This window comes from Rhinopithecus roxellana, chromosome 4 (genome assembly GCF_007565055.1).
Source record: "Rhinopithecus roxellana isolate Shanxi Qingling chromosome 4, ASM756505v1, whole genome shotgun sequence".
Lineage (NCBI taxonomy): Eukaryota > Metazoa > Chordata > Mammalia > Primates > Cercopithecidae > Rhinopithecus > Rhinopithecus roxellana.
Genome location: NC_044552.1, coordinates 31585483 through 31608680, shown reverse-complemented (window position 1 = coordinate 31608680; position 23198 = coordinate 31585483). Strand labels below are relative to the sequence as shown.

At 38.7% G+C, this 23198-nt stretch overlaps 1 protein-coding gene across 4 annotated transcripts in view; it reads right to left on the bottom strand.

Moving 5' to 3' along the window:
• Positions 1–23198, bottom strand: part of ZFAND3 (zinc finger AN1-type containing 3) — a 328986-nt gene that overhangs the window by 202592 nt on the left and 103196 nt on the right. For 2 of the 4 annotated variants that reach the window (XM_030928148.1, XM_030928150.1), the window contains exons 2-3: positions 19468–19508; positions 1486–1539 (exon numbers count right to left, since the gene is read on the bottom strand). In XM_030928148.1, the coding sequence (XP_030784008.1) occupies positions 1486–1539; positions 19468–19508 (95 nt within the window). The remainder of the gene's footprint in view (positions 1–1485; positions 1540–19467; positions 19509–23198) is intronic. The other 2 variants (XM_030928149.1, XM_030928151.1) reach the window with 1 other exon arrangement.

The following is a 23198-nucleotide window of genomic DNA, read 5'->3' as shown; positions in this document are numbered from 1 at the left end:
AAGGGAGTCTTAAATTTTCTTAATGCAGGGTTTGAATACATTTGATCAGCTTGGCCTGATGAGAAAACATGAGAAAGCAGGTGGTTTTGGGAATGAGTGTGCCAGCCTTGCTTACTCCCTGTCCCACTACTCACAATTCACAGTCTAGGACTCATTATTCTGTGCTTCTGAGGCAAGATGTCTCCTGTACTCAACAGTGTCCCATGAATTGAGAGTTTCAACCTTGCCTTGTGGGAACAGGCACATTCCTTGGATACAAAATTCCAGGATACAAAATCAACAGACAAATATCAGCAGCATTTCCATACATCAACAATGTCCAAGCTGACAGCCAAATCAAGACTGTAATCCTATTTCTACAGCAGCCACAAAAAAATAAAATAAAACAAAACACCTAGGAATACAGCTAACCAGGGAGGTGAAAGATCTCTACAATTATAAAACACTGCTGAAAGAAATCAGAGATGACACAAACAAATGGAAAACATTCCATGCTCATGGATAAGAAGAATCAATATTGCTAAAATGGCCCAAAGCAATTTACACATTCCATGCTATTCACATCAAACTACAAAGACATTTTTCATAGAATTAGAAGAAAACTATTCCAAAATTCATATGGAACCAAGAAAGAGCCCGAATAGTCAAAGCAATCCTAAGCAACAAGAACAAATCTGGAGGCATCACATTACCCACCTTCAAACTATAGTAACCAGAACAGCATAGTACTGGTACAAAACAGGCCACTGGAACAGGTTAGAGAACACAAAATAAAGCCATACAACTACAACCATCAAGAAATATCAACAGGCTGGGCACGGTGGCTCATCCCTGTAATCCCAGCACTTTGGGAGGCCGAGGTGGGCGGACCACCTGAGGTCAGGAGTTTGAGACCAGCCTGACCAGCATTGTGAAACCCCATCTCTACAAAAATACAAAAAAATTAGCCAGGCATGGTGGCAGGCACCTGTAATCCTAGCTACTCAGGAGGCTGAGGCAGGACAGTCTCTTGAATCCGGGGGACAGAGGTTGCAGTGAGCCAAGATTGCACCGCTGTACTCCAACCTGGGTGACAGAGCGAGACTCTGACCAAAAAAAAAAAAAAAAAAAACCAAGTCAACAAAAACAAGCAATGGAAAAGGGACTCCCTATTTAACAAATGGTACTGGAATACTGGAATAATTGGCTAGAAGATTGAAACTGGACTCCTTCCTTTTACCACATAGAAAAATCAACTCAAGATGGATTAAAGACTTAAATGTAAAACCTACAACTATGAAAACCCAGAAGAAAACCTAGATTTCAAGAAGACTCTAAAGGCAATTGCAACAAAAATTAACAAGTGGGACCTAAGTAAAGAGCTTCTCCACATTAAAAGAAATTATCAACAGACAACCTACAGAAAGGGTGAAAATATTTGCAAACTATGCACCCAACAAAGGTCCAATATCCATAATCCACAGTTCCTGGCTCATGTTCCCTTACCTTTTCTGATTGTGGGTCTTAAGACCCTCCCATGAGAGGGTCCCACCGTATACCCTGCGGGAAGAAATGATAATGTCATGAAGCTTCCATAAAAACCCAAGAAGAGAGGGTTCAGTAAGCTTCCAGATAGCTGAACATGTGTAGGCCAAGAGGAAGGTGAAGAAGAACTCTTCCATGTGCAGGGAGGGTGGTGCACCCCATCTCCCCAGGGTCAGAAGCTCCAGAGCTTGGGACCTTTCCAGACCTCACCCTATGTACCTTTTTATCTGGCTATTTATCTGTATCCTTTAAAATACCCTTCTTAGTAAATGTGTTTCTCTGAGTTCTGTGAACTGCCCTAACAAATTAATCGAACTCAAAGAGGGGGTTGTGGGAATCCCAACTTGATGTGTGTGTCAGAAGTTCCGGAGGCCTGGGCTTGCAACTGGTGGGGAAAGGAGCCCTTAACCTGTGGGATCTGGCACTATACCTCCAGGCAGATAGTGTCAGAATTGAATTGGAGGATACCCAGCTGGTGTCCACTGCTTGGTGGTGGGGAGAGACCCGCCCCACACACACATTTGGTCACGGGAGTTTTCTTTGCATAAATTGCTGTGGTATGACAGTAGAGGAAAAACACAGAGTCTTCCCCACACAATAAGAACTTAAATTAACAACCAACCACATAACCCCATTTAAAAATGGGCAAAGGACATGAACAGACACTTCTCAAAAGACAAATACATGGCCAACAAACATGAGAAAATGCTGAATATCACTAATCATTAGAAAGCAATCAAAGCAACATGAGATATCGTCTCACACCAGTCAAAATATTATTACAAACTCAAAAACTAGCAGATGCCGGTGAGGCTGCAGAGGAAAGAGAATGCTTATACACTGCTGGTGGGAAAGTAAATTAGTACAGCCACTGCAGAAAGCAGTTTGGAGATTTCTCAAAGAACAAAACAGAACTACCATTTGATCCAGCAATCTACTGCTGGACTCATATACCTAAAGGAATATAAATACCCAAAGGAGTATAAATCATTCTATTATAAAGACATATGTACATATATGTTCACTGCAGCAATAATCACAATAGCAAAGACATGGAATCAACCTAAATGCCCAACAATGATAGTCTGGATAAAGAAAATGTGGTACGTATACACCACAGAATACTATGTGGCCATAAAAAAGAACAAGATCATGTCCTCTGCAGGAACATGGATGGAGCTGGAAGTCATTATCCTTAGCAAACACACACAGGAACAGAAAATGAAATAGCACGTTCTCACTTATAAGTGGAAGCTAAACATTAAGTACACATGGACACAAGGCAAATATAGATATGGAGGCCTACTTAAGGGTGGAGAATGAGGATCAAAAAACTATTTATTGGGTACTATGCTCATCACCTGGGTGATGAATCTGTACACCAAACCCCCATGACACATAACTTACCCATGTAACAAATGTGCCCATGTACCCCCAAACCTAAAAATAAAACTTGGAAAGATAACAGAAAGAAAAAAACTAAGCCATGTGAACATTAACCAAAAGAAAGCTAGCATGGCTAAATTAACCTCAAGGTAAATTTCACAACAAATAACATTATCTGCAATTAAAATGATCATTTTATAACGATGAAGGGATCAATTTATAAAGATGTAAAAATCCTAAAATTTATGTACCTAGTAACAGAGCTTCAAAACACATGAAGCTAAATATGATATAAATATAAGAAAAAAATTGCTTTAATCCATGATTGTATTCAGCTATTTCACTATCCCTCTCTGTTACTGACAGAACAAGTAAGCAAAAAATCAACAGACATGGAAACTTGAACACTGTCAACCAACCTGACCTAACTGACACTTGAAGAACACACTACTCAACAACAGCAGAAGGCACATTCTTTTCAAATACAAACAAAACATTTTCCAAGACATATTTTGTCATAAAACAAGTCTCAATAAATGAATGAGGATCATACAAAATGTTTCTTAAGCACAATAGAATAAAAATAGAAGTAACAGAAAGATCTCTGGAAAATCCTCTAGGAAGGGAAAAAAAGAAAGGAAATACTAAGCTAAACGCTTCAAAGTCATAATGTTTATATACCCATAAAAAAGTAAATACTGAAGAATTATTTAACCAAAATTTCACTATAAATATGTTGGGGGGAATTGGAGATGGTGGTATAAGAAAGCAAAGGCTTTATATATCACAACAAGGTTAAAAAAAAAAGTGTATAACTGATAAATCAAAAAGTCAGCAATATATGTATATTAATCGTAAATATGGAGAAGTATAAGTTTAGAAGAAACAGCAGACAGAATTCAGAGTCACTACTGCATGTTGGGGAACTTCCTCTCAATTATTGCATGTGGGGAAACTTGGAGCAGAAAGGGCAGGGCATTTTGTTACATGTAATATTCTGACTTTTCAAACTATATACATGTAGTACTTTAATAAAATACCTTTAAAGAGATTTCATCTATATCATCTAATTTTATCCCCAGGGAAGGAGGTATAGTAACCCCTGATTTGACAAATGAGGAAACTAATATTTCAGGTAAAGTAGCTTGCCCAAAATGAAAGCCACTACAACTTTTTTAACTTAATCATATAAATAATATAAATTATGCCTGCTATGACATCACCTACACAGATAAATATGAGAAGGTAAAAAAATTACATTGTTTTTAAATCTCAGTTTTATTTCTGGAAATATTTTTTTATTTTCTGCTCTCTACTGTAGAAGACTAGTTTATTGTCACAGAGCAAGATGAAATATTCACACTCAACCCCTCCTGTTAATAGACTTTTAAAAGAAATTTGAACAAAGATTTTGGCAAATGTAAAGAACTAAACTGTACTCAGAAGTAAACACTATTTTAATCATTATCTTTCATTGGGGTAAGATGCACATAACCTAAGATTTACCATCTTAACCTTTTTTTTTTTTTTTTTTTTTTTTGAGACGGAGTCTCGCTCTGTCGCCCAGGCTGGAGTGCAGTGGCCGGATCTCAGCTCACTGCAAGCTCTGCCTCCCGGGTTCACGCCATTCTCCTGCCTCAGCCTCCTGAGTAGCTGGGACTACAGGTGCCTGCCACCACACCTGGCTAATTTTTGTATTTTTAGTAGAGACGGGGTTTCACCGTGGTCTTGATCTCCTGACCTTGTGATCCGCCCGCCTTGGCCTCCCAAAGTGCTGGGATTAGAGGCGTGAGCCACCGCGCCCGGCATCTTAACCGTTTTTAATCATACAGTTCCAGTGGCATTAAGTACATTTCACGTTGTTGTGCAACTACTGCCACCAACACCCATCTGCATAGCTTTTTTTCATCTTCCCAAATTGACTTTATCCATTAAACAACTCTCCAATTCCCCCACCCTCTAGCCCCTTGAAACCACCCTTCTATTTGTCTCTATGAATATGACTACTGTGGGTTTGTCATGTAAGCAGAATCATATGGTATTTGTTCTTTTTGTGACTGGCTTATTTCACTTAGCATAATGTTGTCAAGGTTCATTCATGCTATAGCAAAAACACTTGCGAAAAGCCAGTTTCCAAAACAGCATAAACATCAGTTCTTTGACAATGCTGTGAGAAATTAAAGCACTGGTGAATTCAAGGGAAATTAGTAAAAAATTAATGCTTCCCTCTCCCCGAACCCTGATCAGGACACCAAAAGGGGGAAAAAAAATAGGTCACAATTTTAAACTATTGGGAAAGGGTATCCTGGTAACTTTACAGTGTGCATGAAGGAATTGGGGGGAAAATCGTAATTTTGTGTTTTGAAAAATCCAATTACTTTTCTAAGGTTGTTGCTCTTTTGAGTTGTGCAACAAAGGCCTATAGGGAAGGGCTTCTCTAAATGTAGACTGGGTCTGTTTTCCTTCTTAAGGGTAGAGGCATGGAAAAGACAAAAGTGTTCACAAAACCTTGACTCACGGTAAATATCTTATAAATCAGAAGTGAAATAGCCTCCATTCAGTCACATAGAGATCAGGTAGGAAATACAAGAAACATGACCTTTACAGAGTACTTTGAAAAGGTTCCCTTGGTTACAGTTTTTAAAAAACAGACTTGTATGCCTTTACATTCCCCATTATTCCCTCACTCTGAACCTCCACAATGTATTTATGTCCATCTAAAATTCAGACAGAAGTCCCAAGCAGCCTTTCAATGGAGCCACTAAACAAACCACACCAGCCCTTTAAATACCAAAAACACTGCTCTGATAATAGGGTGGGGCTGTTTCTCTGAATTTTAATTTATAATGCAACTAGAATCACTGACCAAATTTTAACAAGAAGTGGTAGCCAGCAGTGCCTCAGGTATCGAGGTGTCTGACAAGCACTCAAGCAAGAGCTGTGCTTTTCATAAGCTCAGAATATTGACACCAAAAAAGGAAAAAGTCTGCTAAAACAAAGTTGGGTATTTTATATGACAACTATATAAAACAGTGTTTTAGACAAGACATTCATTTTTGCTTTGTAAAGATTAAACCATATGGTGTGTCCAAAAATAAATTACCACTGTTAACTAAACTAAGACTATGTCAGCCGGACACAGTGGCTCACGCCTGTAATCCTAACACTTAGGGAGGCCCAGGTGAATCACTGGAGTTCAGGAGTTCGATACTAGACTAGCCAACATGGCAAAACCTTGTCCCTACTAAAAATACAAAAATTAGCCGAGCATGGTGGTGCACGGAGGCTGAGGCAGAAGAACTATTTGGACTGGGGAGGCAGAGGTTGCAGTGAGCCGCGACTGCACTACTGCAATCTAGCCTGGGAGACAGAGGGAGACTCTGTCTTGAAAAAAAGACTATGTCAATGATCTTCCAATGCAAAATTTCCCATTGTCCAAAATTATCTGCCTCCACGTGGTATTTTTCCGGAATACCATATAGTTTCTCCCAAGCCCTGAGACAGGAATAATATAGGGTGGTCGAAGGAGAATAGAAAATTCCAGGCAGCAGTTTCACATGACTAGCAAAAAGGAAACTGTTAGAATACATATATAAGCTAGGAGCCGAGAAGACCCTGAAAAGCAGAATGTTGGTCAAGCTAGCTAAGACCAAGTGGACCCAACATGGCACTGGATTTGACCTAGGTTTCACCTAGGACCTCATTATATGCTCATTAACATACTCAGTCACACCCACCAATGCGAAGACAGTTCCAGGAGCACCCATATGGGTGTAAAAATGGGTAGCACTAAAGTTGAGAAATTTTCACCTTTTTCCAGAAATCTTCATGAATATTCCATCCCTTGATTAAAGAAACCCATAAAGATAGAAGCCAAACCCTGTCTTGAGTACGCCCGCACTCCCCTTTCCTGAGCATATACTTCTCACTTTGCAATAAATCTTAGTACATTTCACTATTTTCCAACTCATCCTTGAATTCCTACTGGAGACACTGTCAAGAGCCTAAACACTGATCAGAGCTGAGGTCCCACTGGCATTTGGGGACCTCCCCCAGTCCACTGGTATCAGTCCAAAAGAAAAAATATTAAGTACCTGGTATTGTCATTACTTAAGTTCTCAAACTGCTACCCAAGTTATAACAGGCACATTTCTCCACGTGATACACACTGTAGGTCAAAACACGAGACCTCAGTCATCACAAAAGAAAAACGGATTCATTAGTTTTGCCTTTCCCATTCAACGAAGAAAAATTTTGACCCACGGGAAACATACACAGTTTTTTCTCTTTTCTCTTTTTAGGCTCCTCCTCTTGCAGGGCCATGTAGGGATTTTCAGAAAAGAATTTCGTCTCTGTGATATTTTATAAACCCAGGCTACTTGATAGAGGGACACTATAAAAATTATCCATTTCCACAGAGTATGTATCTTAGAACATGAAACGCTTTACTATGGGTTTTTAAAAAATCTATAATAAAGATTTTCATCGAATTTGGGGAAATTTCTTTAAGGTACTAATGATATAGAAAATGTTTTTGGACATTTTAGTTCTTTTAATTGCTATATGTTATAAAATCTCATATAAAATCCAAGTGTCATACTTAAATAAAAATTTTAATAAAAAATTATAATCAACATATCTAAATAACTATATGCATATGCACGCACCCACATACACACAAATATACAAAAATTTGACAACTGTACCAATAATCTACAGAACAATGAATGTTTGCCTGCAAGACTATCAGCAAATGAATTACAGAGAGTAAACAGAAAAAGGCATATAATCCTAAAGCAGGATCTACAAATTAAAGGGTTGTTGCAACTTTATTATAAATTTATTTCTAGTCTCATCTTCAAGATTACTAATATAGCATAGTAACACTGGAAGGAGAAAGGAAACAGGTTGAAGTATGCAAATAAAAGATGAAATAATAAGCCACTTTGCCCTCACCACCTCAGTTTACTTTGAAACTCATTAATTCAGTAGACATTTGGAATAAGTACCAGTGTCTTGGATAGAAAAGGGCTCTAAAAATCTTTCCACTCAAATATTCTGTGATCACCGTTTCCTAATATCACATGATTAATGGGACTCGCACTTCTAGACTTCCTAAAAGCAAAATTAGTGTTTACAAATACTTATGATGTACACTGAGTAACAGGTATAGGAGAAATGAATAACCCAGCTTTCAGTTGCCATTGGAAGCCTAGGACCTGAATGAAAATAATTTTTGAGAAAGACTTCCTGACATTAATTTGTGCTTCACACATGGAAATTAACGGCCACTGGATCCTAAGCCATATGATTTGAGGAAAACACTGTCACTTTACGCAAAGCTGGAAAATTCAGTGTTCTCTACAGATGTCAAATATTTTTAAACAAAATTCAATCTCCTGGACTGTCAGTTTAGCAACAGGTTGAAACAGCATTAAGGAGAAGATGGAAGCACATTTAAACTTTAATATCTTTACTCAGAAAACTGGACAATTTAAAGTACTAGCAATATGGAGGTTAACTGTCAAATCTGAAGTACAGAGCATTTAGTAATACTGTTAAAATGATTGTCTCTTCAAACCATCAGCAGGGCTTGCAAGACTTTCCTGTACCAGTACAATGTGAGAAACGCCTATGTTTAGTTTCACGTAGTCCAATTAACTGGCCTCCTCTAGTACAGAGCTCATTTTTCTAGAAACTTTTTTTTTCAATATGATACTGCTACATACTTTTTAACTGAACTATTCCACAGAAATGCATTCCTTTTGTTCTCTCTTGCTTGCATAGGTTAATACATGCTATAATGTCTAAGCCCATCACCAAATCTTTCTATGTCTAGCTTTCCCCTTGATGTTTCTATTTCAAAGTTTTTGATACAGTCCCACTTTTTCTTCAAAGTAGGTTTTATGTTTTCCTTATGCAAAGGATGAATTACAGAGTTTATATGCTATATCAGCTAAAACTCTATCTTTAGGGTAGATGCAAATACAATAACAGAGGTAACTTATGAGGGTCCCTCTATGATGTGAATTAGTAAACTATTAGCCTATGAAGATCTATTCAGAAACATCTGTGCTGCAAATGTTTGATGAAAGTGCAGCTAAACGTCCAAATAGCCTTAAGTCATTGATGGCTCAAAATTCAATTATCTGAAAATAATACTCCCACAAGATTGTAGAAGCTTACATTCACCTTCATAATTTTTACAATTTTTAAGTATCTGTGGGGGAAGGAGTGTCACCATTAAATCGAAAACTTGGCTTGATACATTATAAAAATAAAGAGACTAACATACCTATTGGTTTCATATACCCTCACCTTCCTAAACATGAACAAATTCAAAATTCAGCAGCAGCCATTGGTTCAATATTCAGAAATTCAGAGAATTTTGCAACATGTCTCAAATGCTCATGAAGGAAAAAAGTACATTTTTAATTACAAACCTTTAAATTTATTTAGTTACCTAAAGAAACTTGTAAAACCACATTTTATGGAGGTAAACTTTACCCTTCTTTAAAAAAAAAACAAAACAACAACAACAAAATATATATATATGATCTTTTGGAATGGCTCTTCTTTGTGAGTCAAAGAGTTAAAACCATCTATTTTATTCCCAAATGAGTGTCACACCACTCAGAGGTGCCATGTTTTATTTAAAACATACTCTTACTTAGTAACCACTTTGTTCTAATTGGCAAGGCAAAGCCAGGTCCCTAAAGCACATAGCTCGTTACATTCAGTTTGGATTACAAAAACACAGGATGAAACAAACTGCATCGAAATGTACAAATTAACAGCTCAGGAGTACGGGACAGGGAGGTGGAATTAGATTGTAATATGGAACAAAATCCACAGGGAGGCTGGGGAACAAATCACCAGTGTCTCTATAAACTACACAAGGTTTCCAAATGAGCAAATACACAAAGCAAAGGACAGGCTTTTCCATAACTCAACCAAACTGATAAATATGGATACAACAAAACAGGAGTTTTTTTCCATACTATTATGCACACATATATGAGAGAACGGGAGTACCAACTGGAAGGTTTAACAAATGAAATCTGCAGGTTGCACAGTCTAAATATGAAATTCATCTTTGCTTTCACACTGACAATGTGCAAACAGCCTTGCAATTAAATCATACTTCCAAACATTTTCAAAAAAATCTTCTGAGAAGCTAAACACAGGAGACTAAATTAGAAATGGTGCTTCACTATGCAGCACAGAGAGCAAGGTTAATGAGCTAAAAGTCGTATGAACAAGAACAAGAAAGATGTTAAGAAATGAAGATCTCACCACCAAAACAGAAAATGTGTTAGACAAAAACACTCCCCCCACCACACATGCACACCTTTTCCTAAATTAGCTACTCTGTGAAGCTTTCAGCACTGTTTCTCTAATTATGACAGGATCTAGAGGCAAACTACAACTGAGCTAAAAGAAAAGAGCACAAGAAAAGAGAATACTCCTACACACAAATGCAAAACAATGTTACTGTTATATCCTCACAGTACAATCCCAACTAATCTATTTAGCTTTGGTTTTCACAGTACAATCCCATCTAAGTCTACTACTTTCATTCCATTGGAAGCCTAGGACCTAATAACATCAAACAGTGGAGATTAGATCAAGTCTAAACTCCCACAGATCAAACCTCAGTTCTTTAAAATTTATTGAATCTTGGGAACATGAGTTAACCCATCTGAGTCAAAGTTTCCTTATCTGTAAAATGGAGTTATAAAATCACCAACATTGTGAGGATCAAATGTGATAATATTGTATTAAAGGACTTCATAATATAAAAGGGCTGCAGTAATCTTAGTTAAAATTGCAATTATTTCATTTCAGGATTTTACTGCCTTAAAAAAATAGATATATATAATTGTCCGTATCTTTCTTTTTTCACAAAAACTAATTCTTGTTCCACACTAAAGTATCTGTCTTTTGGCATTCTCCATTTAAGATTATGTACCATTTTTCTTTTTCTTCAAACCAGAAGTCTTAAGGTATTTTTTCTTCTCTATCCCCAATATTTAGTTTTAAAGTAAATTAAGAAATGTAGAACAACCTTTGATAATAGTTAAGATTGTCACTCTTTCTTTCTTGTTCCTGCTTTTGCCATGTGATATGCAAGTTCTTGCTTGGCCTTCTGCCATCACTGGAAACTTCCAGAGACCTCCCCAGAAGCAGATGCCAGTACTATGCTATTAAACCTCTTTTTTTTATAAATTAAAGAAAAAAATAGTTAAGACTGTTAACATATAGTTAGATCTACTTTACACTGCAAGAACCAGCTAAGCACTGAGGCTTTTAAATGGTATAAAATTTTATAGCATGAAAGATGATATTTTAGTCATACATTAATGGCCCAAAGATAATGTCCAATCTTTTTACTCATCATCCCTGCTGTGGACTAAGAATTAAGTACAAGGGGGTATTATATCCAGGAAAAATGTCAAAAAGCAACCTCATCATAATCTTCTAATTCATACACAAAGGAAACAGCCAGAACAAGAACTACAGTAAGTATCTGAAACTTGGTGGAGCCAAAGCCTCTGAGGCACAAAACAGTCTCCTGCTTTTCTGAGTCTATCTGAAAGTTATCCATATTCCTAACAAGTCTAAACGGGAGCCCATAAACCCAGGCCTGGTCATTCTGATACAGTAGCCTGCATTAGTCTACTGAGGACACGAAACATAGGGAATATTAGCAATTAACTTCCCGCCCCACTCCCCGAGACAGAGTTTTGCTGTGTCACCCAGGCTGGAGTGCAGTGGCACGATCTCAGCTCACTGCAACCTCTGCCTCCTGGGTTTAAGTGATTCTCCTGCCTCAGTTTCCAGAATAGCTGGGATTACAGGCGTGCGCCACCCCTCCCAGTTAATTTTTTTATTTTTTAGTAGAGATGGGTTTCACCATGTTGGCCAGGCTGGTCTCAAACTCCTGACCTCGTGATCCACCCACCTCAGCCTCCCAAAGTGTTGGGATTACAGGCAAGAGCCACCGTTCCTGGCTTTAACTCATACTGCTTTTCATGTCACAGAGGGTTGTCTAATTACATGAAAAGAGGCCAACCATTTCCAACCCAAACAGTTCTCTAAACTAGAAGTCTCCAAGCTTTGATAAAGGTGTACCATCAGTATAAAATGTGAGTGCACATCTCTTCCATGTCTGTTTTAAAAGTAGTTACATATTACTGTAGTGGACTGAATGATGTACCCTGTCCCTGTCCCCACCTCCCAAAATATGTTCACGCAGAATCTGTGAATGTGATAATTTTGGGGAAAAAAGCTTCTGCAGATGTAATTAAGTTAAGGATTTCCAGATCAGATAATCTGGGATAAGAGTGGGGCCAAGGACACTTGTCCTTAGAAGAGACAGAAGAGGGAAAGACAGAGACTCACAGGGGAAAAAGTCATGTGGATGAAGCAGAGACTAGAGTGATATGTCTACCAGCAAAGGAATGCCAAGAACTACTGACAAGCCAGAAACAAGCAGCAGCATGGAATAAATTCTCCCTCAAAGGTTCTAGAGGAAACCAACCCTGCCATTACCTTGGTTTCAGACGTCTGGCCTCCAGAACTGCAAGAGAATAAACTTCTGTTGTTTTAAACCACCAAGTGTATGGCAATTTGTTGTGGCAACCCTTGGAAACTAATATAGATACCAATGAGATTATGTATATAGGACAGAAATAAACACAAGCAGGAATTCTAACATTTTCTCTCAATGCCACAAAGGATAATCCTGTCTTACCATAAAGAGACCACAGCTTTAGACCAACGTGTAGGAAGAAATAAAGCCAAGTGACAGACGAAACTATCTTAAAAGACCTAGTAACTACTACATTTCTTCCACTTTCCCTATCATACTCTAATACATGGTCACAATTTTCCCACTTGAGGCCTGAAAGAAGCCACCTCTCAGCTATTTCACAGCACTGAGCACTTTGTTTCCCGTTAGAAATGCAACAATTATTTTTGACATAATTTCCATAACATCATCATCTTTAACACACTGCTTCATATATCTTGACTAGCATAATAATTAACCACACAATTAATTTAAGAATGCTTATTAGTGAGACATCAAACTGCTATAGACTAAGAGATCAGAAAAGGCTGCCACAGTCCAGCACTGCTAATCTGTTAAGGACCTGTTGCCCGAGTCTTGCTCGCATTTCAGAGTGAGGCTACACCATAAAGAACAGAATTTCTTACAGAAACATTATTTTAACATAGTTAAGCAAGTGCTGAAGAAAAGAAGAGAGAAAAAACACAGGATTGCAACTGTGGTATAAAAATGGCCGTTGACAACAAATGTCCCTCTACAGGTGACTAGATAAATAAATGAGGGCATATTATAATGAAGGTGACCAATTAAGGTATCAAACAAATTGGTACACTTACAAGAGTACCAGTTTGGTACAAACTATTAAGATTTTCACTAGCACAAAGTGCATAAACGGAGATTGTTCTAGGTAAATCTAGATATTAATTATAACGGAATATTATAGTTAAAATGAACAAGAGCAACGTGTCAACATGATTAGTTTCTAAAAGCATTATTTAAAAGAATACAAGTTGTAGACTGACTAGTACAAAATACCATTTAAACATTTTTAAAACAATCATAATATTTATATAAATGCCCATTCATAATAAAAAGTATAAATACAAGGATAAGGAGAGTAGTTGTCTCTGAGACAGGAAGATGATGAATAGGGTAAAAGAAAACTGTGACATTTTAGTGTCCTTTTTAATGTGATAGGGAAAAAGACAAAACATTAACATTTGTTACTTCTGGGTGGGTTTGTGGATATTCTGAATGTCAGACACCCAACTATGCAACAGGTACCTACCAACAGACACATCATGGTTAAGTAGAGCCTGGTAAGTCGAGCTGTCCCCTTTTAACAAACACATGACCAAAACGTGTGTGTGTTATACTTGAGAAATCCCTCTTGGGCGTTCAGCTTTGAAGAAATCAAACAGTATACAAAAGCAACCAAGTCAAAAAGATTACAAAAACAGAAATACTCTGTTCAAACACTGCTTTTTTTGCTTTTTTTTTTTTTTTGAGACGGAGTCTCGCCCTGTCACTAGGCTGGAGTGCAGTGGCCCGATCTTGGCTCACTGCAACCTCCAACTCCCTGGTTCAAGTGATTCTCCTGCCTCAGCCTCCCAAGTAGCTGGAATTACAGGGACGTGCCACCACACCTGGCTAATTTTTGTATTTTTAGTAGAGATGGGGGTTTCACCATGTTGGCCAGGATGGTCTGGATCTCCTGACCTCATGATCTACCCGCCTCAGCCTCCTAAAGTGTTAGGATTACAGGCATGAGCCACCGCACCTGGCCAACAGTTGCTTTCTTTTGGGAAAAGGTGAATTTGAAAAATCAAGGTATGACAAGCTTACAAATTCCACTATCCTGCAAAATGTTTGGTATTGAAATTGGTAATTTGTTTCTAAATTATCTGTGGAGTTCCTACATTTCTTAAAAGAAACATATATAAGAAGAGCTTAAAATTTGTCAGACTCACTCTGTTCCTCTTACTGTGTGTCTGGAATTGATGGGTTCTTGGACTCACTGACTTCAAGAATGAAGCCACGGAACCTCGCAGTGTTACAGTTCTTAAAGATGGTGTGTTTGGAGTGTGTTCCTTCTGATGTTCCGACGTGTTTGGAGTTTCTTCCTTCTGGTGGGTTCGTGGTCTTGCTGGCTTCAGGAGTGAAGCTGCAGACCTTCACAGTGAGTGTTACAGCTCTTAAGGTGGCGGGTGTGGAGTTGTTCGTTCCTCCCGACCGGAGCTGTTCCTACCTCCCAGTGGGTTCCTGGTCTCGCTGGCCTCAGGAGTGAAGTTGCAAACCTTGGTGGTGAGTGTTACAGCTCACGAAGGTGGTGCAGACCCAAAGAGTGAGCAGCAGCAAGATTTATTGCAAAGAGCCAAAGAACAAAGCTTCCACAGGTGGAAGGGGACCCGAGCGGGTTGCCGCTGCTGGTTCGGGTGGTCTACTTTTATTCCTTTGTCTGGCCCCACCCGCATCCTGCTGATTGCTCCATTTTACAGACAGCTGATTGTTCCATTTTGACACAGCGCTGACTGGTGCCTTTACAAACCGTTAGCTAGACACAGAGTGCTGATTGGTGCGTTTACAAACCTTTAGCTAGACAGAGTGCTGATTGGTGCATTTACAGTCCTTTAGCTAGACAGAAAAGTTCTCCAAGTCCCCACCCATCCCAGAAGCCCAGCCGGCTTCACCTCTCAACTGTAATGCCTCAAAATTCAGCTGTAACCTACAACTCTTTGCTTTTCAAAATTGACTAGAATCATACCACTTTTACTCTGGTATTCTAACAGGAAACGGAAGCAGGAAAGCGATTAGTATGTAACTGCAACCACTAAGTTGCAAGTTCATAAGGAAATATTTTAATTTACTTGGTATGAAATGGGAATTTGTTATCCTCTTCTGGAACTATCATGATACTCAAATCACTTTCAAGAAAGATGTTAGCATTTTGGTTTATCTACCATTTCACCCTGCGCTCAGCATTGTTATATCACTCACGTTGGATGTCAACATTTAGATTCCCAATGCTGCAGACTACAGCTAATTTTATTTTGCTCATTCCAGAAAGAAACAAACTACTTCTAGATTGTATAAATTCACTTCACTTTTTAAAAATACTTAAATCTGAAAACACAGAGAAAATTCAAATTTAAAGCTCCCCAATTACTCTTACTCTGAGACTACCACAATTAAATTTTTCATGTGGCATCTTCCAGCTTTATCTCATGCAACCATACACTTGTACATATGTGAACCACATACGATAGCAAATTTCTTAAAAATTAGTCTTAAATGAAACTATGTTTATACCATGTCTACGGTTTATTAAAAATTAAGTATGTACACATTTAAAAGTCCATCAACCAAGTGGCATTTTGTATACTGTGAAACATGTATTGTTTGCCTTATGATAAGCATCTGTTATCAGTGCTACTCCAACAACCTTCCATTCCTTAAACAGATCTTCTGACTCACTGCCTTATAAAGTATACAATGATTAATAGGTTATAGCTACTTCTGGTCACCATACTCCTCTCTTCTCCCAAAACTAGTATTTCTAAGGGTTTGTGGGGCATAGAGATGATGTCACATTAATACAGGAGTTACTTCAGTCAGTTATTTTAAAATGTCTGCCTTCCCCACTTGTGATCATCCTCTTTGATGCTTCTGTCATCCACACTTCTATTTAGGAGGTCAGCAAAACCATTCTGTTAAAAGCACTGCTTTAATGATAGCTGGCCTTCAATATGCTAGAACAAGAGGTCATCATGAATTAGGTACTAACTATTCCTAAATATTAAACACTGGTAAACCAAATGCACAAACTCATAAATTGGATTTGCACTCAAATAAAAAAAATACCATAGGCAGTATCATTTCTGCTTTTGAGGCAGGAATATTCATTAGACTCATTAGACTCTATGCTTGACTTTTAATATGTATTTTAACACTGTAGTAACCTACTGGGTGTAGTTTAAGCTTCACTTCTAAAGGAGAGAGAGAGACAGAGAGAGAGAGAGAGAATGAGAATTTCTAAAGGAACTTAAAATTCTGTTTCAGCAGGCAGGATATTAACTAGTCATGCCACGCAAATGCAACTGGAGAAAGCAATAGTGTGTGGGTAAAAAATATAGAGGAGATAAGCAAATATTTTCTTTAGATACTTGAAAGTGTCCTAACATTTTTATAAAAGCAAAAGTGGCAAGGTTGTATAAAATGTAAAAAGACAAAGATCACCAGAGACAGATAATTATAAACACAGAAAGTAAAACTGTAACAAGTCCAAAGAAACACAAAGACCATGGCTGAACTCTAACTTCATAATTTTTTTTTAACTTTGTATTCATTTAGGGGCACAAGACAGTTCCTTATGATTATCTGATGTGAACCACCTTATTATTCAAAGGTGTCTGGCCTTCTCCCAAAACCATGCTTTACTAAATTACAATGGGGTCTCCATGTGGGGACAAATATACAATCTAATACAGGCTGAGTACCCCTAATTCAAAATGCTTGAGACCAGAAGTGTTGGGATTTGTTTTTCTCAGATTGCACTTTGGAGCATTTCAGATTTGGGATTTGGGGTTCTCAACCTGTATACATTTTGTCTCATTGCTACTTTCAAAGTCTTCACTATAAAGTTAACTTTTCATCAGTGAGGAAGCATTTCTTCATATCTGTGACTATAGATACATAAGGTAAGAAGCAGAATACAGTCTTTTTTTTTTTTTTTTTTGAGACGGAGTCTCACTCTGGCTGGAATGCAGTGGCACGATCTCGGCTCACTGCAACTTCCGCCACCTGCGTTCAAGCGATTCTCCTGTCTCAGCCTCCCAAGTAGCTGGGATTACAGGCATGCGCCACCACACCCAGCTAATTTTTGTGTTTTTTGTAGAGACAGGGCTTCATCATGTTGGCCAGGATGGTCTCGCTCTCCAGACCTCGTGATCCACCCACCTCAGCCTCCCAAAGTGCTGGGATTATAGGCGTGAGCCACTGTGCCCGGCCCGATACAGTCCTTTAACATGGCACAAATACTGTTAAAAGCTGAATAAAAATCCACCAATATTTCTTTTCTTTTAAAAACCTAAATATCTGACAAATTCACAATTTTGAACACATAAGAGCCGTCAGCTTCCCCAATTCTCCCAATTCTTTCCCACCTATCCCCTAGTTTAGGCCCCAATGTGAAGGTCTAAAGCTTACACTGTGATTACTTCCTTGCCCAAATAGCATAATGAATAGATTAAAATTAACAACAACAACAAAAATCTCTTCAATAAAAATCTAGCCAGGCTCCTCTGAGCCCTCTTCTGGACCAGGCCTCAACCTGGACTCCCAAAACAAATGATTTGGTTCACCCACTCCTTTCACATTAAAAGACTTAAATACTAACGTTTCTTTTTTTTTGTTTGATTTAATTTGAGACGGAGTCTCGCTCTGTTGCCAGGATGGAGTGCAGTGGCGCGATCTCGGCTCACTGAACCTCTGCCTCCCGGGTTCAAGCAATTCTCCTGCCTCAGCCTCCTGAGTAGCTGGGACTACAGGTGCGTGCCACCATGTCCAGCTAATTTTAAACACTAACATTTCTAACAGCTCAAGGTTACCTCCCTAGGATGACCCTAGCCTCCCTTTAAGTGTCTGCCTCTTAAAGCTCAAGGCTGCCAAAGAATCTACTGTTTGTTCTAGCCAGCATCTGAAGATAGGCCCTAACCATCCTCTTAGATCATTTACTAAAAAGGGTTTACAACTGTGAATCCTTCCTCTGTCCCTTTGAGCCGTACTTCTACAACTCAGGCGTGTCTTTTAAAGCCATTCCTTTAAAATGTAACCATCAGGAAAAATAGGGTATCTATTCCCCAGTCACAGTGGCAGCTAACAGGCACAGCTGGCCTAATCACCATATTTTACCAATCTTTTTAGTTTTTCACTTCCTTGACTCTACAGATCCCCTGTTTATCCACTCCAAGTCCCCTGCCATTCTCCCTTTAAAACTCCCAGTCATCTCTGCAAATCGACATTGACTTCATTTCATACTGGACTCTCTTCCCTATTGCAAAAGTGTATTACTGACTAAAATCTGTCCTTAGAACTTTAGCTAGTATGCAGCTTTGTTTATCTTTGACAAAACGAAGACGGAAAGTTAAACATATCCTAATTAGTAAAGACTTATTTATATAGGATCGCTAGATATAACGTTCTTTTTTAAAAAAGTAAAAACAAAAAAACACCTACAAGTTTCAACTTTGTGAAGGAGTCATAATTCTAGAAGTTAACCAATTACCACTCTGGGGCTAGAAAAGGACCTTGGCACATGTCAAGCCCAAGTCCTTCATTTTATAATGATGAATCCAAGGTCCAAAGAGATTACATGACTTACCCGAGGTGATTTCAATGAGGGATCTGCAGGAGTTTTTTTGTTTTTATAGAGATGGGGTCTCACCATGTTGCCCAGGCTGGTCTCAAACTCCTGGCCTCAAGCAATCCTCCTGTCTCTACCTCCCAAAGTGCGGGGATTATAGGCGTGAGCCACCATGGCGGCCTCTATGATGGATTTGATGAAGGGCTAACTCAGCATGATTCTCTTCCTGACTCCAACATGAAAATATTCTGTTATATTCTCATTGATAAAGCAATATTAACCATTAATCATTCAAGTCAAGATGAGCAGTGAGTATCTACTACCCTATTAAAATACACGCATTTTTTTATAGTTCTACTGTACACCAACAACAGTAAACCAAAGAAAGTTTGTTTGGTGCAAGTACACAGGAGATAGGATTTCATTCAAGGAAGACTGTTTCAACTGTCCTAGGCAAATATATGAAGCACCTTGGTAAGGTGAAACTGCTTTCTCACACAAGCTAAGAAAACAAAACCCCATGCATAAATCCAAGGGAGGGTCAAATGATTTAGTCTTAAAAACAACCAAAAAAAAAAATGAAAAATGAAAGTAAATTTAAAAACCCTTTTTCTGCACTTACCAGCAAAGCATTTGGAACAGAGATTCATAGTCTTGCTGGACCTGGGGCAAACAAAAAGAAAAGAAAGAAAGAAGAGCTAAAAACTCCGTATCACTCTAATCAAAACATAAGATGTCCGAAATGTAGGCAAAGAACTTTCTGGCCAGGCAACTGAACTAATAAACTGATAAATTAATAACAAGTCCCTAGCTAGCCACCACTCCCCCTTCAACAAAATAAAAATAAAAATAACAAAAATATAAAAACTTGTTTTTTATTTTTATTTTTTACCTGTAAGTTAGCCAATGCTTGCTTTTATTTATTGTGTATGTTAGCAGCTTATATAGCAACAAGTTCAGAAACATAAAATGCCCAGAAGATGGTATGGGAGTCAATTTAAACCACATGATTACCATACTGAAAAATATACGAAGTTATCACTATAAACAACAAAGACTTTGTAAACGGGTAAAACTTTCTCCTCATATACACAGTCATTTATCTCTATAACATTAGTTGAACTTTAATCTTCCCTATTTCAGATCCTAGTCACATTACAACCTTCTTGTTTAAAATTCTTTCTTCAGATACTCCAAATTATTTTTCATGTCCTTTCATCCATTAATAATAGCTACAATTCAATGAATACTAACTTGGATGGGCATTTCACATACATTACCTTATTAATCATCCCAACATCACTAAGATGGGTATTACCATATTGTTTTGCTTCTAAAATGCACTTTAAAAAAAAATCACATTAGCATTTCTGTAACAAGGAAATACCTTAGAATTGTTTACAAGCGATGAATAATTTAACCTGTTTATGCCAGAGGTTGGAATTTTTGAATTTTGGCAATGAGACCAGGGCAATGACCTTGAGCAGGATATAAATAACCCACATGGTTAGTGTTCCAATAATGGAACACTATGTTACCCCCTCCTCTGCCAAGGTATTATTCAACTTGGGGGGGCGGTCTTAGAAATCAAAGACATACAGTCTCATCCCCATTACATAGGTGGGCAGCCTGTTCTAGGTCACAAAGCTAGGAACTATAGAAAAATATCTGACCTTGGGTGTAAGCAAACTCCAAAGGCCAACCCAACGTCCTTTGTTCACAACACAGCACCTGGCAACATAGCACCCCAGGGATTACACGGTAGGCAATCAATAAATGACTTTTCTGGCCAGGCATGGTGGCTCACACCTGTTATCCTAACACTACAGGAGGCCGAGGGGTGAGCGGAATGCCTGAGCTCAGGAGTTCGAGACCAGCCTGGGCAACATGACAAAACCCCATCTCTACTAAAGATAGAAAAAATCAGCTGGGAGAGGTGGCACATGTCTGTAGCCCCAGCTACTTGGGAGGCTGAGACACGAGAATCGCTTGAACCAGAGACGCAGAGGTTGCAGTGAGCCAAGATCACACCACTGCACTCCAGCCTGGGCGACAGAGCAAGAATCTGTCTCCAAAAAATAATAATAATAATGACTTTTCTGTTACATTAATCTGACTGCTGTTTCCCTTCCTGATCCTATTCCCAAGAGGACTCATTCTTATAGCTCTCCCTTCCAAAGACCTCCTGGAATGCTCTATGTTAGGCAAGCTGACCTATTTAAAACCTCATTCCTCAGCAACTCCATCTCCAATATTTGAGCCTTTGACCAGAACTGCCCCTAAAAATAGAATAAGCCAAGCTTCTTTTGCCTTCGTTACTACGTTTTACAATGAAAGAAAGCCTCCCTCAGAAAGTATTCTCTGATGCTGATTGTTTGCACATGTGCTGGAACTGAAGCCCTAACAGTTAATTGCCACAAGATGGGGGAAAGGGAGTCATTATTTCTGTCCCAAAAAAGATGCTGTCAACAAGTAGATATTCCTTTAGAATCCTGCTTAATATAAACACAAGAGCAATGAGGAAAATTAAGTATCAATAAGTGAATAAGATGAGTAAGTGGATAAAGAGATATGTTAATGGTAGCATCTAACATTTATTACATGCCCATAATGTGGCAGGCACAATACCACATACCTTCAACCCCATTTTACCATTGAGGAAACAGAAGTCCCAAGAGGGTATGTAACTTGCCGAAGATTACAGAACTAGTAAGTGAATTAATCTGGTCTAACTCCAACACCTGTATTCTATTCATCATGCCAAACTTAGGCCTCTGCCTCAATATAGAAGCTGAGGGGTATATATCAGTCCAGAAACAGCGCTCTGGTGGTTTGTGAGAATGTCTATGGAAATCAAGTCAGCTCCCTGAGAAAGTAAAGCTTCTCATATGGAAGAAGCACAACTCCTGCCCTCCCTGACCCTCCAGGCACATGGAAAAACAACCTAAGATTCCCAGTCATTTCAGTTCCAACGCAACGAAGAATTGAGAATGAAGAAAATCCTACATGCCTGTTTTAACTAATTGAACTTGAACTAGGGGCGCCTCTCCATCCTAAAGAGACTCTCTAGTATGGATGCAATATACACACATCTGTGGTTAGCAGAACATTCTCTATTGCCAGAATATTGTGATTGTCCCCTCCCCTCTCATCTCCACTCAACTTCTCTGAAGGGGCCAGAATTCCCCGCCAAAGAAGCAGGTGCCCTTCTAATGTGGTCACTACCTCTTGTCCACGCAATGTCACAAAAAGCCAGATACAACTCATATAACCTCTGCTACTCCCAACTGTCCAGCAGGAATCATGGAAAGCCTTCAGAGAACAACCTGGCAACAAGTGTGCCAGTTTTAACATCTGAGTTTCAGAAACATGGTTTTAAAAAAAAAAAAAAAAAAAAAAGGCAAAATGGCATTTTTCTCAGAGTCCCTTGATCTCTCTTCAGATAGTCTATGTATTTAAAATGCCCACCATACCTATATATTATCTAAATGACATCCATTACACATTCTGGATAGAAATTTTTCAGCAACATGGTTGTCAATCAGGTTATAAAAGAAATAATATAGCTACTGATATTATTACTCAAAACGGAGATGTTTTAAATCTAAAATAAACCAGATTTTGGCTATTGAAATAATGGTCACTTCTAAACAATGCCAGCTTGGATCACATGGGTCAAGAACACTGAATCCAAAGGAACTGGCAGAGACTTCTGGGAACTTTGATCCTTTCTCATGTTGAACATGTGAAACTTGAAGCTAATCACAGGCATACAACTACTCACTACCTAAGAAAACGCATGTAATCAACTTGCATGGTCTTGGAACAGACAACAGAGCTCTGAAAGCTTCACTGCTCCAGTGAAACTACTCTTATGGGGCTCTCCAATGGATACCACGCTTCTAAAACCAAGGGGTAGTAGGCTGAATAACGGCTACCCAAAGATATCGAGTCTTAATCCTGAAGTTACCTGACTTGGGGGGTGGAGGGTCCTTTCCAAATTAATTAATGATTTTGAGATGAGATTACCCTGGATTATCCAGGTGAACCCTAAATGACATCACAAGAGGGAGAGTCAAAGAACATTTTTATAAGGGAGTAGCAAAGGGAATTCAGAAAGACACCCAGAGTAAACAGCCACGTGAAGGTGGAGGCAGAAGCTGGAGTAACAGGGTTACAAGCCCATGAATGCTGGGGCAGCCCCCAGAAGCTGGAAGAGGTGAGGAATGGATTCTCCCTCAGGGCTACCCTGGAAGGAAGGAAGCCCTCCCAGATCTTGGACTTCTAGCCTCCAGAACTTTGAGAAAATAAATTCCTATTATTCTAAGTCACCAACTTTGTGGTAATTTGTTA